The 22,396-nt window shown below is 55.8% G+C and overlaps 1 protein-coding gene across 2 annotated transcripts; it reads right to left on the minus strand.

The window, feature by feature from the left end:
- Positions 1–1,258: 1,258 nt before the first annotated feature.
- SIGLEC1 (sialic acid binding Ig like lectin 1) lies at positions 1,259–21,489 on the minus strand. 2 transcript variants are annotated; one of them, XM_055372494.2, is made up of 21 exons: positions 21,347–21,489; positions 20,614–20,973; positions 20,012–20,308; positions 18,095–18,361; positions 17,462–17,716; positions 15,608–15,907; positions 13,486–13,743; positions 12,083–12,418; positions 11,368–11,625; positions 10,869–11,171; positions 8,941–9,201; positions 8,499–8,810; positions 7,721–7,972; positions 7,136–7,405; positions 6,795–7,046; positions 6,177–6,476; positions 5,614–5,874; positions 4,240–4,542; positions 3,878–3,980; positions 3,434–3,506; positions 1,259–2,898 (listed from the first exon to the last, which is right to left on the minus strand). In XM_055372494.2, exons 1-21 carry the CDS (start codon positions 21,393–21,395, stop codon positions 2,839–2,841), a joined length of 5,130 nt encoding a protein of 1,709 aa, XP_055228469.1. In that variant the 5' UTR covers positions 21,396–21,489; the 3' UTR covers positions 1,259–2,838. The 2 variants fall into 2 exon arrangements, with proteins under 2 accessions (XP_055228469.1, XP_063558141.1); XM_063702071.1 differs by lacking the exon at positions 3,434–3,506 and having other exon boundaries at positions 2,790–2,898.
- Positions 21,490–22,396: the final 907 nt, after the last annotated feature.

The following is a 22,396-nucleotide window of genomic DNA, read 5'->3' on the forward strand; positions in this document are numbered from 1 at the left end:
CCTGACAGTACCTGGGAAAGATGGCTTCTCCACTGGCTTGTTGGCGTCACCCTCCAGAGGGGCATCAGGAAATGTCCTGGGAACCAGGCAAACCAGTGAGCATTAACCCTTAGAAGTGCTTGGCATGGGTGACACCCACCATCTGTAAACACGACTCCTCCCAAGGAGTGATGCAGAACTGGATGTCTGAGGGAGGCACTCTGACTCCAGCCTTCAGATATCGCCAGGGTGGCACCTGGTGATGACAGGCTGATGCTTGGGTGCCCCAGAAAAAGTCATGTGTGTGAATGGGGGCCCCAAAGCCAACGCTTCATCCCTGACAGCCTGGTGCATTTAGAGGGGAACTTTTTGTCCCTTGGCAAGATGGGTGGAATTTCAGGTTCATAGGGTAAGGGTATTTTAGCTTTAATAGATATTGTCAAACAGTTTTCCAAAGTCATTGTACACACCCTGTGATTCTACTTATGTAAAGTTTAAAAACAGGCAAATCAAATCTATGGTGTTCGAAGTCAAGACAGTAGTTACCCTTGTGGGGGCTGCAACTGGTACAGGGTGTAAGTGGGGGGGACTGTAGGATGGTCTGTTTCTTGATCTGGGTGTGTTCGCTTTTGGAAAAGTCCTTGAGTTGCATTTATAATGTGTGAACTTTTCTGTATGTTACACTTTAATTAAATGTACAAAAAGTCTCAGGAGGCCTCAGACCACTGGAAGCGGACACAACTAACCCCTCTGAGAGCCCTCCAATCCAAGATGGACATATGTCCCCCTGGAAGTATGCAGAAGCAGGTGAAGACTCCTAAGCCGGATATTCCCAAATCCCCCCAGTAGCCGCAGCTTCAGCAGCTGCTTATGGTCCTCCCCACACCCTCTCTTCCCCAGACAGCCCCAAACATCTGGCTGCATTTGACTTGCTCTCTCCCTGTCCCACCTCCGGATTTAGTCCGTGTTCTCCACCCTCCCCACTGTCAGCAATGTAGACAAGACAAATGCTTAGTTCACGTGCCCACCTACTGCGTGCCATGCACGGGGCTGGTCATTGTGGGTGGCAAATGTGAGCAACACACGAAGCCTCAAGGAGCAGAAAGGGACACAGATCACTTCAGCATAAGGTAATTTGTGATAAATGTCATGTAACTTGCAGTCCCTGGCCCCCTCCTACAGATGGTGTCTAAGAATAAACCCCACTAACATGTGACTCCTCTGTTCTAGCCCAGCTGTTTGGGTTGCAAGAAAGAGACTCACTCCAGTTGCGTCATAGGATGGAGTTTTATTGGGAGGACATTCTGGACGGGCTCCCAGCAAGAGTCTGGCAATGGAGCATGAAAATGAATGGGCCTGGAATGAGGGAGGGTGCGGCCTCGGCTACACAAAGTTCACCCGGCCCCCAACTGCCTCCCAGCCTGTTAGCTCCTGAGGCAGCTCCCCACTTCTCTCTCTGTTTTTCAACCCAAATCCTAGAGCAGAGGGCTCTTAGCTCCTCCCACCATCTCCACCAGGCTGCAGGGGGAGTCACTAGCCCACTCAAGAGCTCTCTCCTGTTGGTCCCTGATTCGCAGGGGCACGTCATTCCTTCTTGGTAACTCATTCTCTTTAACAGCCCGACACAGGGTCTCCAGGAAAAGGACAGGAGCTCACGCAGTCATGAACAGAGATGCACCTGAAGCAGGAATAAGGATGCTGACTACATCTGTGTCTGCCCTCCACTCTTGTAAGTGCTAGTAAGGTAGTACCCAGTCCCTGGGGGTAGGGGGGTTGGTGGTGGGAATGAGGGCATCTCTTCTTTCAGGGGCCAAATCTGGCACAAGGATGTCTGCTTAGGCAACTCCACTGCCTGGCATGCTCTCTCCCTAGGAAAACACCAAACCTTTTTTATTTCCTCAGTCTTAGTGTGAGAGTGATCACCTCTTCCAGGAAGCCCACAACCAGAATGGCCAGGGGCACACCCTGGCCCTCAGTAGATGGGCACTGAGACAAAACATGGCCTGCTGGTGGCATTCCCAACAATGTCAAAAGTCTCAGGGATGAGCTCACAGTTGGGAGTCCTTTGAAAGTCCAATTCCAAACGTCCTCTGGACTCAAAATAAAAACTACATTTCCCAGTCTCCCTTGTAGCTTGCAGTAGCCATGTGACAATACTCCAGCCAATGGGAAGTGAGTGGAAGAGTCCTGTGCAGCTTCTGAGTTGCGTCCACCATGGGCATGGGTGTGCTTCTACCTCCACTCTTCCTTCTTCTGGCTGGAGGGCATGTGGACAAAGCGGGGCCATGGTGAGCCTCACAATCAAAGGCATCATTTTAGGGATAGAGAAAAGGAAGATAGAAGGATCCTGAGCCCCAACATCATAAACCATCGTAACAGCCAGACTAGCATGGGAGAGAAAAATAAAATTCTATCATGTTGAAGTCACTGTATTTGGTCTCTTGTTAGAGCAGGCTGACTGATACTCTGTTGAATACAGAATGCCTTGGTGAGCCTCTGAGGATGCAGGATGCTGCAATCCAACCAAAGTCCAGGGTGACTTTTGAGGAGAAGGATGTGAAAGGGCAGGGCTTCCTTTGAGGGAGAAATGGAGAGAAGGGAGGAGATCCAGAGAAGAGACAGCGAGATCAGCTCAGTGCTCTTCAGTGTCCTCCAGGGTCAACACCCTCCTGGGTAGACCTCTCACCACCCATTTTTGGGGGGGCAAGAGGCTTGGGGCCAGGTCATAAAAAGTCAGATGTCACAGAGCTGTTTTCGTAGAGGCAGGCAGGACCCAACACTGCCTCATTCACATTCATAGGCTGGAGTCATCACAGATGCTGGCCACTTTCTCCTCCGGAGGGCAGGCAACACCACTGGTCAGCCCAGGGGTGGGGCACAGGTTGAGGTCTCACATGTGGCTGCATCAGGATCAATGAGCTTCCCACAGAGAAAACCCTGGTCACAGGAGGCCTCTGGGAGCCAGGGCAGGCCCCCAGGCCCCCAGCCTCAGGTAGGGTCCCAAGAGGATTGGTGGGAGTGTGCATGGCTGGAAGTGTGACTTGGAGCCCTGGCCTACCAGGTGAATCAGCTGCAGAAGGGACACACCACAGGGGAGGAGAAACTGACTTTCACTTCTGCCCAGGTGATGGGCAGGCTTGGGAGTGGGGAAGAGGCCTCAGAACAAAGGTGGGGGAGTCACAACATATGTGTCTTGGAAATAGAGGGGATGCTGCTAAGTCCAGAAAGTCTCCCCTAGTCCTCTAAGCCAGCCACCAGCTGACACAGGGATTCTCTCTGCCCCAAGCACAACAGGGCTCTCCTATCTCCTGAGGGGCTCCTGGTTCCCTGCACACTCTCCCCAACCTCCCCTTGGTCCCAGGCACCATCCTCTAAATGACAGCAGTCTCCAGATGCCACTTGGCACTGTGGGTTAGCTGGGTATTATATCTGCCCATGTGTGTTGAATGGATACCTGCGTGGTCTCTTTCTGAAAAGCCATCTCCACCGAATTCTCGCCCATGCTCTGCTTACAAACACGCCTCCTTCTGCAAGGCCCAGAATGGACTCAGAGAGCCTCTCCGCTCCCCACCTCCTGCCCCCATTCCTCTCCTGCTCCCCACAGGCTGGCTCCAGACCACCAGAGCGTGGGAACCTCATGGAGAGTGGGTGCTTCCTCTGTCTTCCTCCCTAGCCCTTTTTTAGCACAGCCAGGGCAGAGAGGAGGAAAGAAGGAAACTACAGCAAGGAGGATTTAGGGACAATTCTAGAAGGGATTTCCAATTTGGAGGGGCAGTCTGGGAAGTAGGCAGCTTGTGAACTTAATAGGAGGTCCTAAAGGACCTGGGGGAATTTGGGGAGAAGACGAGGTGGGCTGCCTTACCCCAATCTTCTGGCCCACTCCCAGCTCCAGACCCACCTCCAGGTGTAGCAGGCCCCCAGGCCCAACAGCAGGAGCAGGAGGCCCACCAGCAGTCCCAGGACCCAGAGCAGCTGCTGGAACTGATGCAGGCGGTGCAGGGCTGGAACACAGAGAGGGGCTCAGAGCAGCCACAGCTGCAGGCCCCCAGTGCTTCCTTCCAAGGGGACCCACCCAAGATGACACCTTCTAACTTTTGCTTTATCGCTGAAGCTCTCCACACAAGGGTGCTCCTAGCAATCAGTTTAGAGTAGACAGGCAAATCATGCTGCAGCAGGAGGGATACAGGGAAGGAAGCCTTTGGGCCTAAGAGCTGGGCTTTTGTGCAGAGTGGCCTGGGAGATGGAGCCCCCTCCCCTCACCTCTGACCCCAAAGTAGGTAGAGGTAGAGGCAGAGCCCAGGACATTTGAGGCAGAACACACGTATTCCCCTTGGTCGCTGGGCCTCAGCGCCTCGATGTCCACCCTCAGGGCATTGGGGGAAGCCAGGACATGGATGTGTGGCTCTGCAGGAGCACCCTGGGGCTGACTGGAGGCCACCAGTCGACTGCCAAGGTGGAGAGTCAGGCTGGCGAGCGGCTCGCTGTCCACTCGGCAATCCAGGATGCCCCGGAGGCCACCCTCAGGCTCCACGAAGACCATCATGGTGGGCGTCCTGGGAGGGTCTGTGGGGAGGAAGGGAGTGTGGTGATCGCAGAAAATGACCACAAATTCCTCCCTCCCTGTACCCATGCACAGTGACTTTGCTGCTCCTCCCATTAAGAGGCAGAACCTATTTCCTCACTCCTTGAATCTGTGACTCAGTTTGACCAATCGAAGAAAGAAGTGATGTTGTGCAACTTCAGAGCCAGACCTCAAGAGGCCTTGTAGCTTCTGCTCTACTTGTTGGAACACAACAATGTGGGAAACCCAGGCCAGCCTGCTGGGCACATGTGGCCCAACTGGCAGCCAGGAGCGTGCAGTTGTCTGAGACCACTGGATAACTGCAGCCACATGAGGTGTGAACAACAGAAGAACTCCCCAGCTGAGCCCAGCCCACAGAATTGAGCAAATAACATGACTTTTGTTTGAAGCAGTAAGTTTTGTTGTGGTCAATAGCAATAGCTGACTGATACAGTGTAGGCCTTGGTGAAGGCTGGAGTGGGAGACCAAGACTGATGAGGGCTTATTGTGTGCCAGACACTCAGCATGCTTTATTTCTTTTGGTTTTTTCTCTTCTTCTTTTTTTTTTTTTTTTTTTTTTGAGACAGAGTCTCAGTCTGTCACCCAGGCTGGAGTGCACTGTGGTGATCTTGGCTCACTGCAACCTCCACCTCCCAGGCTCAAGTGAGTCTCCTGCCTCAGCCTCCTGAATAGCTGGGATTACAGGTGTGTGCCTTCATGCCGTGCTAATTTTTGTTATTTTTAGTAGAGACGGAGTTTTGCCATATTGACCAGGCTAGTCTCGAACTCCTGACCTCAAGTGATCCGCCCACCTCAGCCTCTCAAAGTGCTGGGATTACAGGCATGAGCCCCTGCACCCAGCCATTTATTTCTTATACTACTTGCAAGATGAGGTGAATGATGTATTCCCCATTTTACAAGGTCACCCAACCAGACAGCGGGAGAGCCAGGATTCCAACCCAGGACTCAATATCCGTGAAGCCTTCACTCTTGGCAGACAGAAGAGGAGGAAGAACTGAGGTGGGCGTGTGAGATGTGGGGAGACTAAGGCGGAGGAGGGGGTTCACACTCACAGAGCACACGGAGCATGACTGGAGCAGAGGCAGCAGCCCCAGTGGGGAGCTCAGCCAGGCAGTGGTACATCCCAGCTTGAGCACGAGCCACGTGGGTGAAGGCGAGAGTGGGCAGAGGCTCCGCGTGCAGCCGCCGGTCATTCCAGAACCATGCAAAGGTGGAGTTGCCCACAGGCCCAGGGCCACCCAGGAGGCGGCAGCTGAGGTTCAGGGCAGCGCCCTCAGGCACGTCCAGGCCAGGCTCTGCCACCACGCGTGCACCTGCGGGCGGAGGATAGAGAGATGATTGGGGATCTGTAGGCCTTGGGGGCTGGAGCCTCTGGGTGGGACCTCTGAGGGGCCTCTGCACATTGTGGGAAGGTCTCAGTCTGACTTGGTATAGGGCTTTCCAAGGTGGAACCGTGCCCCCTCCGGTGGGAGCTGCGTCTCCTCCACCAGATTAGGCTTCTCGAGGCAGAGCTTTCTCAGACCAGACAGCCCGCTCTAGTGGGAGCTCCAGCCCCTCTCGTGGACTTGGACCTGAGAGCATCAGAGCCCCTCCTCCTCCCCTCTCTTCCACTCACCTTCTACCTGCAACCGCCCGGTGGTGCTGATTGAGCCCAGCAAGTTTTGGGCTGTGCAAACATAGGTGTCATCACCTGCAGGCACATCTTGCACCTGCAGCCGTAGGGCGTTTCGGGCCACCTGGACATGGCCTGTCCCTGATGCCAAGCTGTGGACCCCGCTGCTCGTGGCCAGCACCTTGCCATCATGAGATAGGGCCAGCTCAGCAGGTGGCTCACTGTCCACAGTGCACTGTATCACAGCCATGGATCTGGCCCTGGAGTCCCGGAAGGAGGACAGGACAGCGTCCTGGGGGGCATCTGTGGGCAGGCAGGGCACAGATGGGGGCCTTGCTTAGGCACCCTGTACTGCTCATTGCCTAGCTGCCTGGGGTTGGCCAGGCTGAGGCCTCTGGACCAATGGCCACTTCCTAGAAGTGACACCTTCCCAGGAGTCCTGTGGGCAGAGTGCTCCAGGCAGGGCTTATAGGACTGTCTCTTTCTCTAGCACCTATGTCCTCTTTCCCCAACTGCCCATTCCTGGGCCCACTGCAGTCCTTTGCCCACTCCCACCAGAGCCCAGAAGCACCCTCCACCACCCTCCTCCTGGGCAGCCCTGGCCAAGGACCCTCTGCTCACAGAGGACTTGCAGGGCAGCAGGACGGGAGCTGCGGGTGCCCTGGGCATCCTGGGCCTGGCAAGAGTAGGCGCCTGCATGAGCCCGCGTAGCCACCAGGAATGAGAGTGAGGCAGCTGGACCCTCCTGCAGCCAACGACCATTGTGGTACCAGGTATAGAGGGTGGGTGCGCGGGCAGCAGGGTCCTCACAGGTCACTGTGATGGGGGCACCTTCAGGCACGGTAGCCTCTGGAGCCAGGATCACCCGCACACCTGTACCAAGGAGGCCAGGATCAGCTGGGCCCAGCCAGACACCACAGTGGGTTTCCATCTCAGTGGGCTTGGCCTAGGCCCTGCCTTACCCTCCAGCCGCAGCTCCAGGGACGTGTTGGCCTGGCCCAGAGGGCTGCGGGCAGAGCAGCTGTAGAAACCCTCATCACTGGGCTGTGGCTCCCGCAGCTCCAGGCGCAGGGTGTTGGGGACAGAGGCTGCTGTCGAGGAGGCCAAGAGGCGACCGGCGTGGCTGAGGGCCAGCTGGGCAGGTGGGCGGCTGTCCACAGTGCACAGTACCAGGGCCAGCTGCCCACCATGGCTCTCCAGGAGGTAGGTCAGGCGCAGGTTGCGGGGCGCGTCTGCAGGGCATGAGAGGCTTACACGGAGTCACAGGCGGCAGCCTGCAGGAGGCCAGTTTGCAGGTGGCATTCAAACTCAGGAGGGCCCTGTCTCCCCACCCCAATGGTTCCCAACCACCCAGTCTGAGGCACTGCTCCTCTGCCCAGACAGGACTCACCCCAGTGCCCCCTACTCTTAATGCTCCTTGCCCAGTGCTCCACTAGCTACTGGGTACGGAGTTCCCCACTGGACACCTGTCGGGTTCCGGCCATGCCCTGATCCCTGTGGGCTTCTGTCATTCCTGTCAGTCCCACCCTGCATCCAGCCAGACTCACAGAGGACGTCCAAAGTGATAGGTCTGGAGAGGCGGGGTGCCTGACCAGGGGGGCCCACACCGCAGCGGTAGGAGGTGGCATCCCTGACTGTGACGTTGGGCAGGAGGATGGAGTGGGCATCCAGGCGCTGCTGCCCATCCTGGTACCATGTGTAGGTGAGCTGGGCCGGGTGAGTGGTCCACACAAGGCAGGTCAGGTTCACCAGCTGCCCCTCCCGCACGGTAGCCCCGGGCCACACCTGCACATTCACAGCTGGGGAGAGGGAGGGCACAGGACACCAGTGAGGGTCTTGAGGCTGTGTACAGCAGGCTACCTGTCTCCATGTGGGTGAGCTACTCCTACTGCTGGGGAGCCCCTTGGCCTTTGGGAGCCTTGGGTGGCCCACCTATAAATGTGGCTTAGAAGTCAAGCTTGGGAATAGCCCACTGGCTCCTGAGTGGTCCCAAGTAGAGTTCCACAGAGTCCTGGAAAGCCCTGAGCCCCTCCCTGACCCTGGCTGGGGGCAAATGGGGAGACCACAGACCTCCCCTCCCCTGCTGCACTTTCTCCTGAAATTCCCTGTTTAGTTTTATCCACTGGGCATACTTGTAAAATTTGGTGTTTATAAAAGGTTCTCCCAAGAAACTCAAGTCTGGAGTCCACCATCGTTAGGAAGGGTGGGAACGGGGACTATTCCCATGCCCCCAGGCTTCTAGAACCCTGTCCCACCTCCTCTCCTCTTTTAAAGGACACACACACACACACACACACACACACACACACACACACACACACTGACCTTGAGCGTGGAAGTCAGCTGAGGCCGAGGCCTGGCCCAGGGTGTTGGAGGCCTCACAGATATAGACACCCTCATCCTCCAGCATAGCCCCGTGGATCTCCAGACGCAGTGTGTTGGGGGCCACAGCCACATGCAGCCTGGGAGAGCTGCCTTCGGGTCCTCCCACACCTTGTAGGGTGGAGGCCACAAGGCGGTCCCCGTGGAGCAGCCGCAGCTGGGCCGGAGGGTCACTGTCCACACGGCACAGGAGGAGGCCCAGTCGCCCAGGGCCTGTGTCCATCAGGGTAGTGAGTGTGATGTGGCGTGGGGCGTCTACACAGGGTGGGGAGTGGTCAGGACCCAGCCAGGGGGGTCCCTCATCCAGGGCTCTGTCATGTGACACAGCCCAGGACTGGGTGACTGCATTCCTTCCCCCACATCTGGATGGGACAAAAGTCCTTACAGGACACGTGGAGGCTGATGGGTGCAGCTAGGCTCGTGGTGGCTGAGCCTGGCGCCTGGGCTTGGCAATGATAGGCCCCAGCTTGTGTCAAAGTTATGGCTGCAAAGCGGAGCGTGGCCGAGGTCGACTCCTGGAGGGGCTGGCCATCCCGATACCAACGATATGAGGTCCCCTCTGGGACTCCTGTGGGTACCTGGCAGCTCAGGACCACAGCCTGGCCCTCTTGGAGCTCAGGTGATGGTGACACCTGGACCCAGGCTCCTGCAGGGGAAAACCAAGAGCAGGTGAGGGCTCTCCACCACACCCCTCACAGTCTGGGACCATGTGCGTGTCCACCTAGGACTGCACAACCCAGCCCCATGTGTTGGAGCCGCAGCCCCCTTCCAGACCACCGCCAGGGCCCACTCAGCCCCATGCCTTGGCCCCTCCTGCTCCCCACTCTCCTGCACAGGCTCCATCCTGGCATTTACCTCCCACCACCTGGTGGGATGGTTTTACTGTGTCAGTCATATCTCGCCTACCAAAGCGTAAGCCCTATGGGCACTGGACTTGTGTGACCTGTAACCCCAGTTCCAGGCACTGTGCCTGCATGTGTTAGCTCCTGACAAATGTTGGTTCAACCCATAAAGTATTGAAAAGGGAGGGATTTAGATCATCCCGGGGCCACTGTCCTAACTAGGAGCTGGACTCAGCATGGGTGACCGAGGGCTTGGAAGGGAATGTTAGCAGCTATATTATCTTGAGCGCTCTCGCCAGACCAGCCCTGCATCCAGACTCCAGGCCACAAGAGCACAGGACCTGGGGACCAGGCAAAGGGCAGCTCCTCAGTGGCCCCTGGGTGTGAAGCAGGAGAACCCCAGGTTGCAGGGAGTGAGAGGAGGGACAGCTGGAATGCTAAGCAAGAACACAGACCATGCCTGAGACCACAGCTAGCAGGGTCATGCAACTGGGGAAAAGCTCCTAAAACTCAAACCTTCAATTTCTTCCTGCGAAATAGGTATGCTAAGTAAGAAAAGATACACAGAACCAAGGCTCAAAGTAAATGTCCCAAAATTGGTGCTGTCGGTCACCGTGGTGGAAGAAACACACATGTTCCTTTGACCTTCGCATTATGGGCATTATCTTTCCTTTTTCCTGGTTTATTTGTTTAGGGAGAATTTTTTTTTTTTAAGACAGAGTCTCACTCTGTCATCCAGGCTAGAGTGAAGTACAATTTTGGCTCACTGCAACCTCCATCTCCCAGGTTCAAATGATTCGCCTGCCTTAGCCTCCCGAGTAACTGGGATTACAAATGCCCACCACCACACCTAGCTAATTTTTGTATTTTTAGTAGAGTGTTGGCCAGGCTGGTCTTGAACTCCTGACCTCAAGTGATCCGCCCACCTCAGCCTCCCAAAGTGCTGGGATTACAGGCATGAGCCATGGTGCCCGGCCTGAGGGAGGATTTTTATAGAGACTATATATACACACACACACACACACACACACACACACACACACACACACGTATGTGTATATAAATAAAGAATATGAATATATTATGCATAAGAATATACATAATGTATATTTGTATGTGTATATACTCATACATAAACATATATGCATAATATAAATATACATATGTATGAGAATGTTTACTATGTAACAAAATTATATGATCACAAAACAAGTTATTTCAGAAAGCGCTCCCACCAAGCAAGCCACTTTGTGAATTGCCATTGCCTCCTAGTGGCTGCTGCAGTTATTACAGGTGAAAATATCTAGCTGGAGGCAAAGGGAGGCCTTCTGCTGGCTGGCTGGAAACTGCCCTTACCAGGACTGAAAAAGACATATTTCTGCACAAAATTCACAGCACCCAGCCCAAAGTCTGACCAGAGTAGTCCCCAGGGCATCAGAGTCTACCATATCTTCAGAAGACTGACACTCACCTCGGACCTGGAAGAAGAGTGAGGTGTTGGATGATCCAAGAACATTTGTGGCCTCACAGCGGTAGCTGCCAGAGTCCCCAAGGCCCAGTTCTCGGACCTCTAACTTCAGGGAGTTGGCCTCAGCCTTAGCCTGGAACCGACCATGGGATGGGACCTGGGGACCCAGGCTGGTGGCCAGGAGGTGCTCCCCATGGAACAGGGCCAGCAAGGCCAGGGGGCGGCTGTCCACAGTGCAGATGAACAGAGCCATGTGGCCCTGGCCCATGTCTAGGAGGGCTGACAGCTTTGGAGGGTCCGGGGGATCTGCAGGAACAGAGGGAGCTGAGGCCACCCAGCCTAGCTCACCACATTACAACTGCCACACTATGTCCCCCACCTCCTGCCACACACACAGCCTAAGCCATGCTCTTTCCTCTCCAAACCCCAGCCCAGCCCCTGCCTCTCCCCAGACCACCCCTCCACCCTCCAAGTCCCCAGGCTGCCCATGCCAGTCACCCACAGAGTACACTCAGGAGCACGGGAGTGGAGAGCTGGGCACCAGCCTCAGTCAGGATGCGGCAGGCGTAAAGGGCAGCATCAGTTCTGGCCACGGGCAGCAGTGTCACGGTCTCCAGGGGACCCTGGGCCCACAGCACCCCATTTCGGAACCAGGAGAAGTTAGCAGGGCTGCCAGCAGCTTCCCGGCTCACGTTGCAAGTCAAGTTGGCTTCTGTGCCCTCCTGAAGCGTGTGTGATGGTGCAATGGCCAGGACAGTGGCTGGAGAGCAGGCGGCACAGCTTACTGACCACCCCCGGCCCCCAGAAGCCAGGGGTCCAGCCGCCCAACCTGGAAGGAACAGGAAGGAGGCCCCCTGGGGTGCCCACAGGGTTGGGGAGAAAAGCAAGCCAGCTCACACAGGGCAGCCTAGGAGAAGTGGGCCCTGGGGACTGTGGGGGCCCGGGGCAGAGAGGGTTGCAGTACAGGGAAGGAGGACAAGGCAGCCCAACTGTCCCAGCTGGGGAGTCCTTCCTCAGAGACCAGCTGTGTCGCCTATCCCCGGCCTGAACAGAGATCATGGGAAGGAGCAGCTCCGCTCTTCCTGAATGTGGAGGAGGGCAGCGAAGGGCCCCCACTGCTGCACAGAGTGGTTTTGCCTGATTAGATCCTCCTCGGAGCAGAACAGTCCAGAGCTCCAGCCCCTGCCCCCAGGCCACCCATTCCCTGCCCGACTCACCCTGGCCATTGAAGGTGGCTGAGATGGAGGCGTTGCCCAGGGCGTTGCTGGCCTCACAGAGGTACAAGCCCTCCTCTTCCAGCAAAGGGTTGTGAATCTCCACACGCAGCAAGTTGGGGGCTTTGGTGACCTTCATGCGTGGGGAACAGCCCCCACAGGTGCTGCAGCCACCCCCTGACGGCAGGGAAGTGGCCACAACATGGTCCTTGTGGAGCAGCTGCAGCCTGGCGGGGGGGTCGCTGTCCACACGGCACAAAAGGAGGCCTCGCCGTCCAGCCCCGGCCCCAGCGGCATCAAGGTCCAGCCTGGTGGTGAATGTTGGTTGTCGAGGTGGGTCTGCAGGGAGGAAGAACATGGGCACTCATCCCACGGATGCTCCAGGGCCCCACAAGCCTGGCTAGGCTCCCAGAATACACTGGACAAAGGCAGATCCCGAAGGCTGCCCCAAGCAGCTGTGCAGACTGTGCACTGCACAAGGGCAGCCAGACCAGGGTGGGTGGAACTCAAGCTAGGCTCATGCTCCTCAAGCTAAGCTGTGCCCTGATGCTTACTGAGTCTCCCCAGAAGAAGGAGCACCATTTTCTTGCTCAGACAAAGGTGCTGTGTGGGCTGGCTGCCACCTTGCATAAGTCCCATCTGCTGCTGAGCAGCGTGCCCACCTAGCAATCCCTGGGGGTCATGCTGTCTGCTCCCACCCTGCACCCAATGCCTTACCACGGAGCCTCCCCTCAAGATCTGCCCTGCAGCTTATCTGTGATCTCCAAGCCAGCTCCTGTGATACTAGTGAATGCATAGAATGGCCTCTTCCTGAAGGCTTCTGGAGACAGTTGGCCAAAAGAGAGCAATCAGCCAAGGCCCCCATGTGATCTCACTCAGACACCAGAAAACTTTGCAGAGGCAGCTGCCCTCTGACAGTTCCGGGACGTGGCTCTGGCACACGTGTCAGGGGAAGCCTCTGGAATCAGGCCCTTGGTCTTACACGGAGCCTCCCCGCTTGGCGGATGCAGAGGGGCTGTCTGTCCCTGTGCTGAGGGGCTTTGCCTTGGTGTCTATGGGAGCCCAGCGCAGCCTGTGGGGCATGTGCACAAATAGAGGAGTGTGGTGTCCCAGGGCTCACCCATGAGGACAAAGCATGGATGTGGTGCCCATGCTGAGCTTGAGGCTGGGACAGAGGAGCCCACAGGGCTGGCATTGGAGGGTAAAGACATGGGGAGGTAGAGAAGGCCCCAGCCTCATTTCCTAAACTTCAGCCCCACATGGAAAGGCCCACTGTGGCCAGGTCTGTGACCCAGCCCTCCTGATATAGACCGTGGGGCAGGGCAGGACAGGGCTGGGGGGGCCTAGAGGAGGTGGGGTGTCTGGTGGGTCCCGGCAGGAGGCTGCAACAGGTGGTGGCTGCTCACAGAGCACAGTGAGAACAGCTGGCGAAGAGGGGCCACTGGCACTGTGGCCGTCCCGGGCCCGGCAGTGGTATGAGCCGGCGTCAGTGCTGGAGGCCGCGGGGAGCAGGAGGCTGCTGCCAGGACCCTCGTGAAGCAGGGCTCCATTCAGGTACCAGGAGAAGCGGGCATCAGGTGTGGGGCTCAGGCCGCTTCTGCAGCTCAGTGTCACTGCCTGTCCTTCCACCACCTCGGCTGCCGGGCTGATGAGGAGACGGGCGGCTGCGGGGAGAGGAAGAGGCTGGGAAGGGTCCCGCCTCTCAACCCCACATGCTGCCCTATACAGAAAGCCTTCCAGAGTTCTCCTTTCCCCACACTACTGTAGGTAGCTCTGGGCTTTGTGGTGCATCAGGAGGGTTTGCCCTTTAATGCCAAATCAGATCTATTGGTAGTAGGTGGCTGCAGCGTGGTTGAAGATTCAGAGCCAGAGCCCAGGCTTATGTCCAACACCTGGCTTGGCTGGGCATGGCAGCTCATGCCTGTAATCTTAGCACTTTGGGAGACTGAGGCAGAAGGATCGTTTGAGGCCAGGAGTTCCAGACCAGCCTAGGCAACATAGTGAGACTCCATCTCAAACAATTTTTTTTTTTTTTGAGACTGAGTCTCACTCTGTCTCCCAGGCTGGAGTGCAGTGGCGTGATCCTGCCTCACTGCAACCTCTGCCTCCCAGGTTCAAGCGATTCTCCTGCCTCAGCCTACCAAGTAGCTAGGATTACAGGTGTGCCACCACACCCAGCTAATGTTATACATGTAGTAGAGATAGGGTTTCACCATGTTAGCCAGGCAGATCTCGAACTCCCGACCTCTGGTGATCCACCCGCCTCAGCCTCCCAAAGTGCTGGGATTACAGGTGTGAGCCACTGTGGCCAGCTTTTTTTTTTTTTTTTTTGAGACGGAGTCTTGCTCCGTCAGCCAGGCTGGAGTGCAGTGGCGCAATCTCAGCTTGCTACAACCTCTGCCTCCCAGGTTCAAGCAATTATCCTGCCTCAGCCTCCCTAGTAGCTGGGACCACAGGTGTGCGCCACCACACCCGGCTAATTTTTGTATTTTTAGTGGAGACGGGGTTTCACCACGTTGGCCAGGCTGATCTCAAGCTCCTGACCTCAGGTGATCTGCCTGCCTCGGCCTCCCAAAGTGCTGGAATTACAGGCATGAGCCACCATGCCTGGCCACAATTTTTTTTTTTTTTTAATTAGCTGGGTGTGGTGACATGGGCCGTAGTCTCAGCTATTTGGGAGGCTGAGATGGGAGGATGGCTTGAGCCCAGGAGTTAGAGGCTGCAGTGAGCCATGAACATACCATTGCACTCCGGCCTGGGCAACAGAGCAACACCCTATCTCAAAAAACAAAAAGAAAAACCTGGCTTGATCAATTAGCTACCATGCCCTCAGGAGGAGGGAAGGACAGTGCACATACCGAAAGTTGGAAGACCCTACTTTTCTTTTTTCTTTTTCTTTTTTTTTTTGAGACAGAGTCTCACTCTTGTCACCCAGGCTGGAGTGCAGTGGCGCTATCTTGGCTCACTACAACTTCCACCTCCTGGGTTCAAGCGATTCTCCTGCCTTAGCCTCCCAGGTAGCTGGGACTACAGGAACTCACCACCATGCCCAGCTAATTTTTGTATTTTTAGTAGAGATGGGATTTCACCATGTTGGCCAGGATGGTCTCGATCTCTTGACCTCGTGATCCACCCACCTCGGCCTCCCAAAGTGCTGAGATTACAGGAGTGAGCCACCACGCCCGGCCAGAAGACCCTACTTTTCTATTTGGCTTCCCACATCTGACTGCTAGCATAGAGCCTGCTCCCAAAGTTTCATAATTAAAAAACAATGAATGCTTCTGAGGGACTCTCCAAGTTTAGGGTCAGGGTAGGCGCAAAAGGAATGATGTGACCTGTTGTGTTTCCCTTTTTCCCTTGACTTTCAGGAAGCTCTGACGTTGGGTCACTGCACAGCCCCTGTCTTTTATGTGACGTAGCCAGTTAGCTCAGTCCTGTGGTTGAGTCCACTAGACTTCTAGAAGGAACAGACTGGAGGCTCCTCCTCAGGCTCCCTCCACTCTCCCTGGCTGCCAGTGCCCATCTTACCATTGGCATGGAAGTCCAGGGTGGAGGTTGCATTTCCAAGGGAGTTGGTGGCTGAGCACTTGTACTCCCCACTGTCAGTTTCCTCCAGGTCTCGGATCTCCAGGCGCAGGGAGTTGGGACCAGAGGTACCACTGAAGCGTGGGCTGTGATCACTGTCCCCGGAGGTGGAGGCCAGGATATGACCCCCATGTGACAGCACCAGTGTGGCCAGGGGCTCACTGACCACAGAGCAGTGAAGGATGCCCACAAGTCCCGCCTGGGTCTCCAGGAAGGCTGTCAGGACTGGGGTGAGAGGCGGGTCTGTGTGGAGACGAGAGGTGGGCCTGTCACCCTCAGACAAGGGCATTCCCTGGATACCCTGATACAACCCGTGACCTCTGCACCGCTTTGTCCCACACTGCCCTGTGAGAAGGGGGTGATCCCAAAGTGCCTGAGTGCCTGCTGAATACACTTTTGTCCTTGGCTGGGCTGGGTACATCACTCTGTTGTCCCAGTCAGTGTTCAAGGCCACCCTGCAAGTGGGGATACAAGCCCCACTTCAAAGATGAGAAAACTAATGGAGAGACCTGGTGAGGGACAGCACCTCAGCCAGGTGACCAAAGTGAGCATCATCAGCAATGGGACAAGCTGACACAGAGTGCCTCCTGACAGGGCAGAGCAGCATGTCCGCGGCCTTCCCACCCAGAGGGCATGGTCTCAGGCCGTTCAAGTCAGGCAAATGTGGAGTGAGGGACCTCCTCAGAACAGCAGGCCTGCACTCTGCAAGTTTCAATGTCAAGAATGACAAGGAAAGACTGAGGAACAGTCCCAGACTAACGGAGAATGAAGAGACGCAACGACCCAATGCAATATGTGAACTGTGATTGTATTCTGGACCAGAAAAAAAATGGCTACAAAAGACAGTATTAGGTCCATTGGTAAAATGTGAATATGGATTATAGCTTAGATAACAGTCTTCTATCAGCCGGGTGTAGTGGCTCATACCTGTAATCCCAGTACTTTGGGAGGCCGAGGTAGGTGGATCACCTGAGGTCAGGAGTTCAAGACCATCCTGGCCAACATGGTGAAACCCTGTCTCTACAAAAACACAAAAATTAGCCAGGCAGGATTGTGGGTGCCTGTAATCCCAGCTACTCAGGAGGCTGAGGCAGGAGGAGAATCGCTTGAGCCCCAGAGGCGGATATTGCAGTGAGCCAAGATAGCACCATTGCACTCCAGCCTGGGCAACACAGCGAGACTCCATCTCAAAAAAAAAAAAAAAAAGTCTTCTATCAATGCTAATTTTCCTGATCATGATCATTGCATTGTGGATATGTAAGAGAATGATCTTAGGAATTTAGCAGTAAAGAGGCATCATGTCTGCAACTTCAGGAACATAAATATGTAGGTAGATACATAGATAGCATATGCATATGTATATAGAGTGTCCATATATGTATAAGTGCACGTGTCCACATAGAGTGGATGTGCATACACATAAGTGCACATGTATATATGCAAGTCTATATCCATACATTTATATGTATGTATGCGCGTGTGTGTGTCTGTGTAGACAGCGAGAAAGATTAAGCAAATGTGCCAAAATGTTAATAAATGGGAAATCTAGGTTAAAGGTATATAATCATTCTTTGTCTTTCTCTGCAACTTTTCATAAGTTTAAACTTCCAAATATAAAATAGGAGGGAAGTAGGGAGGTCAAAGCATTGCCCAGGTGTGCAGAGCTGGGACATGAGCTCAAGGCCACCTCCAGGTAAGTGGCCTTGAAGTTCCCACGCCCAGGACCCCAACCCTTCCTTGGGGCTCCACCATCTGGTCCTGCTCTGTGTCCAGTGCCACCCCACCCTGGCCTCTTACGGTTGACTACCACGCTGACAGGGCCCGAGCGCTCGCTGCCATGTGCGTTCTGCACCTCACAGAAGTAGAAGCCAGTATCAGCCCTAGTGGCCAAGTGCAGCCGGAGGGTATGGGAGTGGGCATCCTCCAGCAGGACATGGTTCTTGTACCAGCTGTAGCGGAGATCGCTGGGTGCCTCGTTGGGTGTGTTGCAGACTAGTGTCACTGTCTGGTTCTCCAGGATGGGACCTGCTGGGCTCACCTGGACCTCAGCCACTGCAAGGGCAGCATAGGGAGTGCTGGGGGGTCCCAGCCGACTTCCAGCCCCAGCCCCATACAGTCCCCGGGTCTCAGCCAATCAGCCTCAATCTCTGCACATCCTACACCACCCGCCTGCTACTACAGTGGAGCCTCCTGGAGTGCTCTGCATCTCTTTGTCCTGCTCACCAGGATCCCCCTGACACCCCACCCTTCGGGGGGGTATTGTCACCTGTCTCATGGTAAGGCAGGGCTGGGACTCCACACCTGCATCCAGGAAGCACTGGGTTATGCCAGTTGCTGGCCCTGCCCTGCCCTGCCCTGTCTCCCCTCCGTCCCTGAGGCCTGAGCTCCTCCCTATTCTCTGGCCAATACACAACCTTCCCAAGAACTCACTGAAGATGTGGAGGCTGGCGGGGGCTGAGACCAAAGAGCCCACGCCATTCTCAGCTTGGCAGGTGTAGACGCCAGCATCGCTCCAGGCTGCCTGGGGCAGGTGCAGCACACCAGTCTTGGTTTGGAGGCGTACCCCATCCTTGAGCCACTTAATGGAACTGACTGCAGGGTAGCTGCTGTTCACCTGGCAGGTGAGTGTGACCAGCTCACCTGGAAGGATGTTCCTCCCCGAGGGGCTGAGGAGGATCTTCACACCCTTGGGGGCATCTGCAAGTCACAGTAGGGGGTATTGGGTAAGGTGCTTGGGGAGGGCAGAGGATGGCACACTTCTTCTTGCCCCCCCTTAAAAGCTCAGTCCTAAGGAAGTATGCCCAGGTAAAACAGCAGTCCCCTTCAATCCTCACCCAGGGCATGCTCTGTCTGCCCATGTCCGTCCCTTTCCCGCCCCCTGCGCCTGATGCATTCCTATGCCCATTGAGAGCTGATCGTGTGACGCTTGGCCAGCGTCCAGCCTACCCCACCAGCTGTAGTTTTCTGCTTCCCAATGCTGTCCATTGCTCCTGCTCTATTTGGGATGAGCTCCACACACAGGGTCATGGGTATCCCACTGCTAGCTTTAGTGGCCTCTGGAAGCTATTGGTAAGGGACCAACCACCTAGTGGGAGGGGGCCAAAGGCAGCATCAAAGTAGCTCTGAAAATAGTTACCCAGTTTGTAAGCAAGAGGCCAACAACACAAAGAACTGCATTTCCTTAAATCTTGTTCCAAAGCCTCTCTCTGTGTATTCAAGTGTTTTATTCTTATTTTTTTCGAAACAGGATCTGGCTCAGTCACCCAAGCTGGAGTGCAGAGGCACAATCATAGCTCACTGCAGCCTGAAACTCCTGGGCTCAAGTGATCCTCCTGCCTCAGCCTCCCGAGGAACTGGGACTACAGGTGCAAGCCACCACATCCAGCTAATTTTTGTTTTTTAATTTTTTTGTAGAGACAGGGTCTCACTATGTTGCCCAGGCTGGTCTCGAACTCCTTGCCTCAAGCAATTCTCCTGCCTTGGCCTCCCAAAGCACTGGGGTTACAGGTGTGAGCCACTGTATCCGGCCTCAAGTGTTTAATATGTGCCAGACACTCTTCTAAATACTTTACCTGGGTCATCTCCTTTATTTGTTGTTGTTGTTGTTGTTTTTTGTTTGAGACATAGTCTCACTCTGTCACCCAGGCTGGAGTGCAGTGGCACAATCACAACTCAATACAACTCCACCTCCTGGGTTCAAGCAATCCTAGTGCCTCAGCCTCCTTAGTAACTGGGATTACAGGCATATGCCACCACACCCGGCTAATTTTTGTATTTTTAGTAGAGATGAGGTTTCACCATGTTGGCCAAGCTGGTCTTGAATCCCTGGCCTCAAGTGATCCACCCGCCTCAGCCTCCCAAAGTGATGGGATTACAGGCATAAGCCACCGCGCCCGGCCCATCTCCTTTAATTTTTATCATAAATCTGTGAGACAGGAACCATCTATTGTTATCTTCGCCATAGACTGAGAAAACAGAGCCAGGCAGGAAAGGGATAAATCCCACCTCCCCAGCATCCTCCAGCACGGGGTAAATCCCGGGGCACTTGCTGCCAACCCTGAAGCTGCGTGGGAGCTCCTGTTCCCCAACCCTTTGTGTCTCCCTTTCTCTGCCCAGCCTGGCCTCAAGGACAAGCCCCTTCGAAGCAGTAGGAGGTGGAAGGGAACCATTTAACGAAGCCCTTGGGGCTCAGCAGTGTCTCTCCACTTGCCCTACCCTGGAGGCCCAGGAGCAGCCTGGTTTTGCATCAGGAGCAAGGGTTCCGTTTCTGTGGGCTGGAGAGGGGCTGGTTTCTGTCAGGAGCAACAGATGCGCTCAGCCACAAGGGTGTGTCCCCAGACAACTCACACTTCACTTGGAGGTGAATCTCGCTCTGAGCCCTGTGATTGGCCACGGAGAGCTGGCAGCGCAGGATCCGGCCGTGGTCCTGCCAGGACATGGCCATGTGGAGGGTCTCCAGGTGGCCGACGCCGGTGGGCTCAAACTTCTGGCTGTTGAAGGTGACAGAGCGAGCAGGGTCCTGGCCTTGCCACTGCAGTCTGACCTGCTCCTGCAGGCATGCATAGGGAGTGGAGCAGTTGAAGTCCACCTCTGTGCCCTCGAGAAGCTCCACCGGGGAGGCAATGGTGGGCACCCTGGGCTCTTCTGAGGACAGAGACAGCAGTGCTCAGGACCCGCTTTGCCACCCCTGAGATCCCTCGCCCTGGAAACCCCAGCTGAGGAGAGAGCCCTGGGGAGGGGGCTTTTAGGGGAAGAAAAGGCGCTTTCTACTCCAACCCCACTTGGGTGAATACAAGGGAGAACCAGGCCTGGGCCTACGCCGGGGCTGGAACAGAGGCTGAGACTGGCTGGGCTTAGATTCAGGACAAGGGCTGGGGCTGAGAGCCAAGGGGTCCAGAAGCAGCTTGGGAATCCCTCCCGGGGGGCAGCCAGGCCACCCCACTTATCACCTGTTACTGTGACCAAGGTGCCTTTCACATCTGACCAGCGGTTGACCTCACTGATCTCGAAGCGGAAATTGTAGGAACCAGAGTCCTCGGGCTGCAGGTCCTTCAGCAGCAGGTTGCACACCCTGTGCTCGGGGTTCCCCATGAACTCGGTGCGGCCGCGGAAGCGGGCCTCCACCAGCTTGGGGTCCGCCGAGTGGCTCACCACCTGCCGCTGGCCTGAGTAGTCGTAGTACCAGATGGTCGTGATGCCGTCGGGCACCTCCACGTCGGCAGGGAAGCTGAAGATGCAGGGGATAAGCAGGCAAGACCCCTTCACACCCTGCACGTCCTGGGGACTGGAGACGCCCCATGAGGTCTGGCCTGGGGGAAGAACGGCAGGGGGACAGAGAGGAGGGTGATACAGGCCTCAGGGTGCCACAGAGCCCTGCGACCTGCCCCAGGGAAGGTGCCCCAGCTGGGCTCCCAAACTCTGCCCTGCCCCGAGAAATGCACACTTAGAGCAGCCCTTCTCAGTGCCCCAGGGGTCAGTCCACTGCCCGAGGCTGCTCAGAGGTTTGATAGGGTGGCTCGAAGACAGATCGCAGCTTCCTGCCCAGCTCCCGGCCACTGCCCGGTTGGGCCCTCCCTTGACCTCAGCAACCAAACATGTGACCCAGGCATAGTCTAATCTGCCAAGGGCCGGACTTATGAAGGCTGGACCCTGGAAGACAGGCACTAGGCCCGCAAAGCTTACCTGCTGGGAAGAATGAGGCCAGGAGGAGAAGCTTGGGCAAGAAGCCCATAGCAGGTTCTTGTGCTGCTCCTGTTGCCTAAGAGGGTGGTGCGCGCTGCACTGGCTGGGCTCACAGGGGCCTCCAGGGACACCTCTGGGCGCTTTAGCCCCAGCACCTGCTAGAAGTCCGAGCCTGTGTCCCCACCTCCTCTGCTGGCCAACCCAGTAAGAGGGCAGGGCTCTTAAAGACCTCTGAGTCAGACACCAGCAGAGAGCCAGGAGGCCACGTTCCCAGCTCAGGCTGTGCCCAGGAATGCCCTCACTTGGTGACCTGCCTCAGAAAAGCCTGTGTGTCCCTTGGCCCTATCCCAAGTTCTGCTTTCCCAGCCCCTCAAGGATACCACCCTAAGGCAGACGAACAGCTGTTTCTCCCTCTTCCCCACTTCCCTGCCCCCTCCCCACCACCCAAACCAACAGGAACTGGAGCCCAGAGATGCCCAGTGACTCACCCCAAGACACCCAGCTAGAATGATGGTTTCTTCCTGAGGCTTGTCTCCTACCACCTGCCTTACTAACTATAGACCATTATGGGGCTTTACTGAACTTGCCTAAGTGCTGCCTTTAACAGTCACTCCCCTGCTCAAAAACCTTCTGTGGCTCCCCATTGCCCGTGAGATGTGAAAAGTCCTCATTTCCTGCCCCCAGCTCTGTCCCCATTCCCTGCTCTCCGCAGACCCACTCTGGGGGCAGTTCTGTCTGCTCACGGGCTCCCTAGCTGCCCAGCTCTATCTCCACCACAGATAATCTTTGCCTACTGAAACCTTATTCAACCTTCAAGGAGCAGCATGAATTTGGCTTCCAGCTGGAACTTCTCCTTTGAGGTTCCTGTAGCTACCCCAGAGCTATCTCTATTTTCCTTGCCTTGTTTTTTACAGCTTGTGAGAGCCCATTTCTCAGGACCTAGAACTGAAGATATGCGCCCCATAGCAGTGCAGAGCCTACCAGGCATTCAGCAAACCCCTTAGTGACTAAGAGAGGGGTGAGGTCTTTAGGGGTTCAGAGCTGAGGTTC

This window comes from Gorilla gorilla, chromosome 21 (assembly GCF_029281585.2).
Source record: "Gorilla gorilla gorilla isolate KB3781 chromosome 21, NHGRI_mGorGor1-v2.1_pri, whole genome shotgun sequence".
Classification (NCBI taxonomy): domain Eukaryota; kingdom Metazoa; phylum Chordata; class Mammalia; order Primates; family Hominidae; genus Gorilla; species Gorilla gorilla.

Excerpts from the sequence above, each read along its gene's own strand:
- SIGLEC1 (XM_055372494.2), bottom strand. The coding sequence starts at position 21,395 with ATGGGCTTCTTGCCCAAGCTTCTCCTCCTGGCCTCATTCTTCCCAGCA. Across the intron at positions 17,717-18,094 it reads CGCCAGCCTCCACATCTTCA|TGGCTGAGGTCCAGGTGAGC; the intron begins GTGAGTTCTTGG and ends CTGCCCTTGCAG. Across the intron at positions 7,047-7,135 it reads CCTGGAGCTGCGGCTGGAGG|GTGTGCGGGTGATCCTGGCT; the intron begins GTAAGGCAGGGC and ends TCCTTGGTACAG.